Genomic DNA, 10,871 nt, shown 5'->3' with positions numbered 1-10,871 from the left:
AGTGGACTGCACCAGGGGAGTTTGGGAAATTTCAGAGCCAGCAGTCAAAGATGGTGAGGTGAGTGAGCAGAGCCCCTCACTCCCAGCTCTCTGCACATGGCCAGAAAATCACAAGAACAAGGAAAAGAAACCCAGGCTTATTCTGAAGAATGTAGGAATATAAAGAAAGGGATTACTCTGGGCTATCAATAAAGCTGAAGTGACACATCCACACATATGCCAGCTGCTTTGCTGATTTATTGCAGCAATGCAACACCAATTTTTGCTTCCCTGGAGGAAGCAGCCACCAGCAGATCCAGACTCCTCTATATGAACTGTGTTCCAAGCTTCCTGCCTTGGAATGGCCACGTTTCCCAGGGGCCAAAACCCAGTAGGCAAGACTGAATAGCTCCCAGTAGGGAGCTATTCAGACTTAACCGAGAAGGGTATGGAGCACTCCAAGTGCTCAAGGGAAGCTACCTACCCCACTGTCCACATCTGGATTTTCTTGGCAGCTCTAAAGCTGCTCACCCTGAGGATTAGGTTGTTCCACGGGTGTGGTTGCTCTGCTGTCATTGTCTGCTGACAAGCTAAGAAATATTCCTTAATGCTCTCAGTAACAGACGCATTGTTCTTCACAGGTTGTCAGCTGCAGGCAGGTACTATTTTGAGGTGCTGCACAAGCAGGATGACAGAGGAACAGACCATGTGGAAGTAGCAGTGAGTCTGTGCAAATGGCTATGCTGGTATACGTGTCCCTGCAGAGCTCGGGAATGACTTTTGTAATGATTTCCCTCCTTTCCCAGGCCCCACCACCTCTTTGCATGAGATTTATCTAATCTTTTCCAGAGCCCTTTCCTACTTCTATGTGGGATAGTCCTGGCTGCATGTCAGGACCTTTTCTTCTGTTTGCTTAGGGTAGTTTTGCTCTCTCCGGTCTCTGCTGCAGCTCTTTGTTCTTTCCTGCTTTGGATGTGTCCTGGGGGATCTCAGCTCATTGCCAGTCTTTTGCTGCTAGGTAAACTCGGTCATAGGAAGGAGAAGGAGGAAGCTGGGAACCCATCTGGTGAAAAAACATCTTGTGCCTGTTCCTTTTGTTCAAGCTTGGTTAACTCCATAAGCACTTCATTTTAATATATTTCTCTGTTCCAGTGGAGACTGAATGACCCAGAAGCAAAGTTCAAAGTCATTGACTCCCAATACCTCTCTCTTTTTGCTAGTAAGTATCTTCACCACAAGTTTCCATGAGCACCATGGTTCCGAAACATATCAACAGTGTTTCACTATGAGCCGTAGTCTAGCCAGGCAAATACCATGCATACAGGTCATTACAAAGAAAGAAGTAGAGACAGGTCAGGAGAGAGATGTCTTTACGAGAGTGTGACTCATGATTAGATATAGGAGAATTGGAAGTAATTGGAATTATTTCAGGGAAATCTAAAGGCAGTGAGGAAGGGCAGAGAGGAGAGTCTGCAAGGGTGAGAACCTTGCAGATGTGAGAATAACACGGGATGGAGGTTGCCTGTAGAGAGCTACAGGGAATGTAAGGCCCAGAACACGCATGCTGTGGCGATATGTTGGCATCTGGACATGAGCAGGGAGAAGGGGTTGCTGTAGCAGTTCCAGGAGATTTCACTCTAGGTGCTGAACACAACAGGATACACTAGTGATAGTGGGGGAAGCTGCTTTCTTCCATATCAGTCTCAAGTCTCTTCAAGTAAAGAGTAGTTTTGTAAACCCTTCTTAGCACATCAAATGATTCCTTTATCAGTTCAGGAGCTCCTTAGTCCTGTTTACCCTTTTATAGCTTTGTCAGCATTGCTTACCTCTGCCAGCATTCCCCCTTTCCATATCTACCATTGTTGCCTTCCAACATCTCTGAGCTTTTTTCTGTACAACACATTTGCCCATGGAAGACTCCCTGATGTAATCAAGACATCTGTTTTCTGTGCCTTGGATTACAACCTGCTGCTGTATTTTCTGAAACCTGCCATTTGGCCAGGATTAGGCTTTCCATTAGGTCTTCTGTCCCCATCCTTTTTCCTCTGCCCTTTTCTTCATATTAATCCTCTGTAGAAGACTCACATCCCAGAAGATCCCTTTGTGGTTGGGCACAGTGCTGCAGCCTCATCTTTACCTGGCACCTTCTGCTCATACAGTGTTTCCCTCTTCCATATCAGCCTTTGGCTGTATCACATGTCATCCCATTCCTTCTGGGTTCCCATGTTCAGTACCCAAAAGTTGCTAACCCCACTGCCCTTGGCAGCATCTTGCCTTTCCCTCCTGGATATTTATTCAGTTCCCCTCATCTCAGAGTAAGATCCATGAACGCCCTTAGCAGCAGCACCCAAAATAACCCATAACTAATACCCAGTCTTGAGTTTAAGCTTCCCATTGCTCCTGGCTTACTGTGAATCTCCATTCTACTGCTGGAGTACCCTTCTCCTTGGCCACTGAAGGCCCTGCCCTAGGGTCCTGATCCTTTTCCAGGAGGATCAGACAGAAAGCTCTGCTCCTCAGATTTCTTCTCCCATTCATCTTTTCTGTCTCCTTTTAAAATAAATTTAATACTAATGCTTCAGAAGTGTCCAGTAATTCCTGTCTGCATGGGGCTTCTTCAGCACACCACTGCTGCTATGTCCAAGGCAGAAGGTCATGTTCCTTCATTACGCATCCCTGTGTTTGTTTTCTTTCAGTGATAGCCATGTTCCTACCCCACAGCTTCTGTATTTCCAGCTTTCTAAGTCAAAGCCTTTCCTTCCCATGGTGCCTTTGAAGTGAAGCTCCTGACCAGCACCATTTAGGCATTGCTATGCCAGAGATAGTGTTAGTGCCATGGATGCCATGCTATTTGGAAAGGGTTGACACAGGAGAGGGGTGCTTTTTGGGGCCAAGGGATGAATTAGCCCTTCCTCCCCCTTCCATTCTCTCTCTGGTTTCTAGATGAGACGCTTTTAAAGATGGATGAGGTTGGGCACATCCCACAGACCTTGGCCAGTCACACGAGGCAGCCCGCTGACAGCACAGGCAGCAAGGCACACCCAGCTGACATGTTGAAGCCTGACCCCCGGGACACTCTGTATGAAGGTAAGCCTTGCAAAGCAGATGAGAAGGTAACTGCAGCCTGTCACAGCACATGCAGTAGCACAGCTGAGAAAGATTGTCCTCCTATGCCATGGTTATCAAAGGCCACATATTTTTCTCCCCCATGCAGAAGAGAAGGGCAGCACACAATATCTGTACCTATAGAAGACAAAGCACAGACTAAACCCAACTGTTCTTTCTTGGCACCCAGCTCATACAACATCCCCAGGCATAATGTTTTTGTGTAAGTGCCGTAGAGGAATGTAAAGAGACAAGCCGTGCAAGATATTTTGCTTGATGTAACTTTTAGTATTTCACATGGATAAGTAGAAACCAGGCACAGAAGTAGCTAAGCTGGTGCACTGGTTGCAGCAGGGCTTCTCCAGCAACACTTGCCTATGTGTTTCTTCTTCTCAGTGCCTCTGCTCAGCAAGTCTCGTGTGCGCCGAGCCTTGCCAGACTGCCCATACAAGCCCAGCTACCTGGTGAATGGATTTCCTCTGCAGCGCTACCAGGGACTCCAGTTCGTAAGTTTTACTCCTTAAGCAAGTACTTGCCCAGGGGAACACAAGGAAGAAGGAGGGAGATCACATTAACCATGGGGGTCTTTCCACTGACCTGAAGCTGCTGGGCAGATTTGACCATCAGCAGTTCAGGTCTGTGCATCCCAGTACAGGCCAAAGGGCAACACTTAAAGAAGGGAGATGAGTGCTACACACTGCTCATGGGTCTCACTGCGGTACAGAGCTCCTCAGAACTCAAAACAAAGAGCAGAGCTTGCCTGCACATGGAGCCTCAATATGGCCAAGGATTTTATTCTCCATGGGGTGAACTGTAGTGTGTGTAGATTACTAAAGACCCTGACAAGTCTTGAGGGGGACCTCACACATGGGGGCTTGCAACGTAGCAGGGGTTCATCCCCTACATAGCAGAGCAGACTGACGTCTGCTGGGGACAGGTGACCAGCATGGTTTGTCCCCACTGGATACCAGTGCAAGCCTACACTCCCTGAGGGACTTGCATACCTCAGCCTTGTCTGGAGGTCTCCCCACATGCTTTCTGGGTTCCTGTGATCCCCTGCATCTCCTCAGGAGGACTTGCCCACCTCTCTCCCAGCTAGTTCTTGCTCTGTTATAGGATTTAGATGCACAGTTAGAGAGATTGACAAACAATGCTGAGAGAGAGAGAGAAAGGCATACCCATGTACACATCCCAGCATGCTTCCTGCTGTTATCCATTCTCACAGCTTGCTACCAGGTGCCAGGAGAAGCAAATAGCTAGCGAGCAACCTCTGCTCCCTCTCAAAAGAGTGGGTCACCCTGCAACTGTGTCTGGGTCACCTCGTGACTGGTATTTGGCATTTATGAGGGTTTTACTTTATTTTCCTCCCTTCTTTCCAGGTTCATTTATCCTTTGTTTACCCAAATGATTACAGCCGCCTAAGCCACATGGAGAAAGATAACAAATGCTTCTATCAGGAAAACCCTTATTACTTGGAAAGGTAGGATGCTGCAGATGCAGATTCACTAGCAGGGTGGGAGGAGATGGTTTGAAGGCTGGAACTGGGGTGGAATTTCATACTTTTTTGCGGGATAAGGAGAGTCACTTTTCTGGTGACATAGCTGATAGTGGACTCCCTGTCATCAGGATCTTCTTCCCTCCTACTGGACTATTTTGAGGGCGGGAACAAGAGATTGTGTTGTAGGTTTGGAAGGGAACTCCTGGGGCTGAAGTTCTTAGTAAAGGATGGAGAAGGTGGCTGCTGTGGGCTGGAAGGTGCTACCCAGGTCTATTGCTTTGGCAGCTTTGACATTTGTATTGTGACAGGAATTGGGAACTGGGGGTCTATTTTGCTTGACGTCAAGCACACATGGAGAGAAACAGTCCCAAAAGGTTGAAGTACAGGCATATGAGGACAGCACAAAGACAGTGGTGGTATGAGAGAAGAGAAGGAGAGATCATTGCAATTACCTGCCTGAGCTGCTTTTGCAGCATGATGACTTGCATTTGTGAGCACTATATCATAAGTGAGCAGCTTAAAGGAGGCTAAAGAAGTGGTTCAAGGTGCTTGTATTGGGAATTCCCCCTGCGCTTATGAGAAAATGTCTTTGACAGTGCAGAGTAAGACCTGATTGGCCAAAGATATGAAAGATGGTGATGGTGATAGGAAAATAAGATCTAGAGGTGCTGGGTGGATGTAATCAGAGTAATGGACCACCACCTCTGAAGCAGTGGCCGTAATTTATTTGGAGAGGGCAAAGTAACTTTCATCAATCTTGTGTTTTGCCCTTTCCTCTGCAGATTTGGATTCTATAAGTACATGAAAATGGATCGGCCAGAGAAGAGCCTGGACTCTGGAGAAAAGACAGAGCAGCCAGGTAGGGGCCCTAATGTCAGAGCCTGGAAGATCCTTTTATCTGTCACTTTTGTGTGTGATCTTCCAGCACCAGCTGAAAGAAGCAGTTGACTTTCCGTACCAAGGAAGTCACAGCCCTTCCCTGACAGATTGCTGTGGCTGGGAACAGATTTTTGCTGCACTTTCACTTCTTTTATGGACCGGTTGGGAGGTCACTAGACACTAGAGCTGTAGTGGACAATGGGACAACTGCCTCTCAGTCCCACAGTTTAGCAATCCAATTCCAGTAAAAATGTGGGCAGAACTGACAGAGCCAAAGGTGTGCAGCATGGCAGCCTGTGCTCACACCTGCCCTGCAAAGCTGTGCCTAGAGTGATGGCTAAAGGCAATGGCAGCCACCTCCACAGCCTTTGGCAATGCTAGCTAATAGGTGCTGAGCAGGGTGCACAGCTCCCATGTGTGAGAGCATCCCTGTCCCTCTGAGCAGGAGACAAAGCTGAGATGTGGCAAGAAGTAGCTGCCCCAGGTGAGGCGGGTGATGGGTCAGGATGGGAAAGGCAGTGGGAGGGTGCTAGAGGTGTAACTGTGATTGCTTCTGCAGGCTCCCAGGAGGGGAACCTGGACGACGTGCAGTATGCGGAGCAGGATGTGGAGAGTACCAGTGCCCCCAAGCTCCCTGGCACAGGGAGGGCAGAGCTGGCAGGCAATGCTCCCAGCAGCGTGGTGGGCAGTGATAACGCTCACGAGGACTATTCCCTCCGGGAGCACCGTCGGCTCCTCTCAGTAGTGGGTGATTACATAGGAGGGGGTTCTCAGAGGAGAAGGGCAAAGAGGTCTGGTGTCAAATCAGCCACGGTGGCCTCTGCCAACCAAAGCCTCAGCCTGGCTGGCTTAGAAGGGAACCCAGTAATGAAGAGACCCCGTCTAAAAGCTGGTGTCAAAGACAACTCCAGGAGCCCTCCGCAGCACACCAGGGCTGTCCGGGGGAGAGCAGCTGTCAAAAAGGCAAACCCTCCTTCTAGAACTGTGTCTCAAAGACAGCAGCCTCTCGGCATCCCCAGGGACCTAGGGGTCGTGATTCCCAAAGGGCTGAGACCTCGAGGAGACCTCAGCACCACTAAGGGTGGACTGCAGCCAGCAGGCACTGTGCCAGCTGGGAAGGGAAGCTCAGTCCCTGGCAAAGCTGGCAGACATGCTGTGAGCTCTGCCAGCCCCAGCCAGCAGCCTGGGCTGACACAGTGGCTGAACCAAGTGGAGTCCTACATTGCTGAGCAGAAGGCAGCCAATGGTGCGGGTATGGCAGAGGGAGAAGCACAGGTGGCATCTCCTGTGAAGAGCAAGTCTGAACCTGTGGCAGCAGAAGAGGAAGAGGTGGATGGGGAGCCAGAGGAGGAAGATGAGGAGGATTTTGATTACGTACCAGTGTTCGACCAGGCGGTGAACTGGGAGCAGACCTTCAGCACAAGCAACCTGGACTTCCATATGCTGCGCACAGACTGGATTGACCTGAAATGCAACACGTCAGGAAACTTGCTGCTAAAAGAAAGGGAGGCCCTGGAAGTCACACGTGTCTTCCTGAAGAAGCTCAACCAGAGGACTAAAGGGTAAGGCATGATATAAAAACTAAGGGGTGGTGTCCCAGAGCTGGTGTACCATGCTGCACAGGGAACACTTACCATGTGAGGAGGTAGTGGGAATCAGAGGGTAAAGTAGATGTGGGAAATAAGACTGAAGGCCAGGAATCTGTGCAAAGAATTGGGCTTTAAATACCTTTTTGGCTGAGAAATTGGAATTGTTGGACATCAGACCATGTCTGGGGACTGAATCTCGCCCTCCAACAGGTGGTGGCAGTAAACCTGAAATATTGGAGGTTTCCATCCAGCTGGTTATCACTGGCCTTTTGATGGTTTCCTTCTTGCAGAGTGTAGGTATTGAGAACACATATTAGCATTTTACCAGCTGAAGATTAAGAAGCCCTGCTGATATTGAAGTAGGACTGGAGCTCCCTGTGCTTATTGTTTGATGTCTGCCACATCTCAGCTTGTGAATCACTTGGGACATAGGACCAGAACGGACCTGTCAGATCATGTGGGTCCGCACACTGACCTCAGACCTTACGCTGTTATCTATACTATATAGATTTCTAGATCCTGGTATTGGTTTGGGGAGATGTTTGAGGTCTTCACTTCTTTGATGACCCTCTGGAGGTCAACTTTTTCTGGTACTCTGTTTTCACATGGTCTCAATATGGTTCTTTTTCTTCTCAGGACCTACCATCTTGATTGCCTTTCTGGCAAACCAATGTACCTTCTCTAAGCTTCTATAAGCTAAACAATCCAACTCCTGACCCTTCTGTTGTGTTGGCCTCGATTTCCATAATTTTCCTATCTGTCCTTCTCCATGTGGATTTCGGTTTGGATTAATTTTCCTGTACATAAGTGACCAGGATCCTGGATGTTTTATAGAACGGATGTTATTAGTTCCCAACCCCTGCTGGAAGTAGCTCTAATGCTACATCTTAAGAGTGCATTTATTTTTTTCAGGATCACATCAGTGACAGTTACAGCCTAGCTGATCAGTACACACAAGCTTTTCTCAGTGTTTTTAACTTATGAGCATCTATTTTACAGCAGAAACTCTTGTGATCCAAAAGGACATGACCTGACATTTCATCCTGTTTTGGCCATTCTGACCCTATAGCTCACCCCAGTTTTTACTGGATAATTGCTCAGTCCTACTCTATGTTATTGGCTGATAAGCTGTCATAAGCCAATTTCACTAGCCCAGACATACTCCTTGTGCCAAGATCACTGTGGGAGGTGTTGAATACACTTACTATTCAACCATTCAGTCACATTTGTTATTTTCTGTGTCACCTTTATTTCATTTCCCTTGCCAACTTGGCTGGCATCCCAGGTCTAATCCCACATGCTTGTAGGTTTAGGAAACAGGTGCTAAGCCTTCCCATGGGACTTTGGAAGTGATGCAGCAAAGCAGAGGGAGGCTGGGGACAAAAAGGTTTGTGCTAGCCAGGAGGAAAGAGCCTAGCAGAGCCGAACAGGCTGGCGGAGGGAGAGGGGCTTGGTGTACAGGGGACATGCCCACCACAGCTGTATCTCCCACAGGCGGTTCCAGCTGCAGCGTATTGTGAACGTGGAGAAGCGCCAGGACCGCATGCGGGGCAGCCGCTACCTGCTGGAGATGGAGCTGCTGGAGCAGGGAGGGCAGCTCGTCCGCTTCAGCGAGTACGTCTTCGCTCAGGGCTGGCAGGGCATTGGCGGCGAGGAGGAGGAGGAGAGGAAGATGAGGAACCTGGCGTGGGGTCGCCGGCGGCACCTGATGGCTGTGGCAAATGAGCCAGAGCTGTGCTGGCCACAGGGCTTTTCCTGGAACCACCGTGCTGTCGTTCACTTCGTGGTGCCAGGTAAGGGGGACATCGAGTGATGGCACAGTGGGAGGTTCCCAGGAGAGCACTCCTGAACAGTGGGTCTGGGCCGGTCTCAATTGTCTTATTTGAGTCACTTTCAGTTTCTGTTCTCTCCAAGTTAAACCCCCTCAGAAATATGACAGAGCCCAAATTTCCATGGCTTGTAAGCTCACAGAAAACTCCTGTCACGCCCTGGGAAAGAACTAACACTGATTCCTGGGCTCTTTAGTCCAGATTTTCAGCCTGGGCCTATTTCAGCATCCCTGCAAGGTTAGCGGGGCTTGAGGGGAGGCAAGAAGCCTTGCCTGTTGAGAAGCCACAGTGTCTTTGAAATCAGTTTTGCTTTGATTCTCTCCTTCTTGCAATACAACCAGTGAAAAACCAGGCACGTTGGGTGCTGCAGTTCATCTCTGATATGGAAGAGTTGTTCCGAGTCACTAAAGATCCATACTTCAATGTCATCATCACAGACTACAGCAGTGATGACATGGATGTAGAGAAGGCTCTGAAACGATCTACCTTGCACAGGTGAGAGTACTGCTTGGTCACAAAGAACTGCTCACATGCATAGCCTGCAAACACAGCACATCTGCCCGTCTCTGTGTATTGACCAGCCACAGCCTCCTATGATATCCCAAAGATAACATTCATCCAGACCTTGCACATATACATGAATATATTGTTGTTATAATATATAATTATGTGTATGTATATAATTATATACACATATATTGTATATAATAGTCTTATAAAATGGTATGGCAATACTTATTGTAGTCATCCATTCAGATGTATCTCTCTTCTCCTGGCTTTTGTTCAAGTTTGCAAGAGAGAAGAGAAAGAAAGTCTCACAGTAATGGGGCAGAGGGAGGACAAGAAAGCTGTGAGAAATGGGACACAGAGTGTGTAGACCTCTGGGGGACTCCACTTGCTGGAGTAACTGTCTGGCTTACTCTACTCCGATGTGTATCAGCCTTTGCTGGTCATTTCCCTCATGTACTGGGCTTCACAGTAAAACGTCTAGCCCTAGGATAGAGCTGGACTAGAGCTGAAAAGACTTTTGCTAGGGACTGTCCTATCCTTGCTGCATAAGAGGGAAGACCCTCAGGGCATGCTGGGGCCTAGAGCAGTGCTGAGTTTGTGCACTCACACAAGGCAAAGGCTTTCCTTCTCCCTGAGAGGGTGCACAGGGGCACAGGCAGCTCCACAGCATGATGCCTGCGGTGTACTGCTGCTAGTGGTGCTTTCTGTGGTCGCCAGCATGCATGCACTCAACTTCACTTTCCCCTCTGACCCCCAGCTATCGGTACTTGAAGCTCACTGGGAATTTTGAGCGTTCTGCTGGCCTGCAGGCAGGGATAGACCTCGTGACGGTAAGCCTGAGGGTCTTGGGGGGCACAGGGAAGTTCCTAGTATGTGTTTGGTGCTACCTCTGTCTTTCACACTGAACATATTGGGGTTTTAGGGAAGGGAATAACCTAGCAGAACATATCAAATGTAGATGTGTTTCCTGTCCTTCTAGAATAAGGGTCTCACCCTTTATTCTAAGGAACCTGTGGTCCATTCAGTTCTTGTTCCTTCTGCTTGGACTATTGGACAGGAGGGAGACCAGCAGCATCAGCTTTGTGATACTGGCTCTGACAAGTCACAATTACAGTATTTCACACCCTTTGTTGAACAGCCACTCAGTGGCTGGTTTTCTCGCCCCCACTGTTTTGCCAGCCCCTAGGATCTCAGTTTCTGAGGTAGCAACAAATGGCTCTTTAATTCTCTCCCACATCTCTGTCTTCCTGCCCCTCAAGAAAGACTTACTCGAAGTCAACCTATTTCTTTCCCAACCGGTGTGGTTGGTTCCAGGACCCACACAGCATCATTTTCCTGTGCGACCTCCACATCCACTTCCCAGCTGGAGTCATTGATTCAATCCGGAAGCACTGTGTGGAAGGCAAGATGGCTTTTGCACCCATGGTCATGAGGCTGCACTGCGGCATGTCCCCACAGTGGCCTGATGGTAAGAGGGGGGGG

General features: G+C 48.8%; 1 protein-coding gene across 1 annotated transcript in view; it reads left to right on the top strand.

Annotated features, from left to right (window-relative positions):
• The window catches only part of B4GALNT3 (beta-1,4-N-acetyl-galactosaminyl transferase 3), a 25,747-nt gene that overhangs the window by 13,038 nt on the left and 1,838 nt on the right, over positions 1 to 10,871 (top strand). The window contains exons 7-18 of the mRNA XM_010023871.1: positions 3 to 58; positions 621 to 699; positions 1,132 to 1,198; positions 2,923 to 3,066; positions 3,481 to 3,590; positions 4,464 to 4,564; positions 5,365 to 5,441; positions 6,021 to 7,023; positions 8,545 to 8,843; positions 9,221 to 9,374; positions 10,147 to 10,219; positions 10,704 to 10,857. Of these exons, the coding sequence (XP_010022173.1) occupies positions 3 to 58; positions 621 to 699; positions 1,132 to 1,198; positions 2,923 to 3,066; positions 3,481 to 3,590; positions 4,464 to 4,564; positions 5,365 to 5,441; positions 6,021 to 7,023; positions 8,545 to 8,843; positions 9,221 to 9,374; positions 10,147 to 10,219; positions 10,704 to 10,857 (2,317 nt within the window). The remainder of the gene's footprint in view (positions 1 to 2; positions 59 to 620; positions 700 to 1,131; positions 1,199 to 2,922; positions 3,067 to 3,480; positions 3,591 to 4,463; positions 4,565 to 5,364; positions 5,442 to 6,020; positions 7,024 to 8,544; positions 8,844 to 9,220; positions 9,375 to 10,146; positions 10,220 to 10,703; positions 10,858 to 10,871) is intronic.

This window comes from Nestor notabilis, unplaced genomic scaffold, assembly GCF_000696875.1.
Source record: "Nestor notabilis isolate BGI_N333 unplaced genomic scaffold, ASM69687v1 scaffold1141, whole genome shotgun sequence".
Taxonomy (NCBI): Eukaryota; Metazoa; Chordata; class Aves; order Psittaciformes; family Psittacidae; genus Nestor; species Nestor notabilis.
Note: the sequence above shows the minus strand (reverse complement) of the source record. Positions and strands in the feature narration are given on the sequence as shown.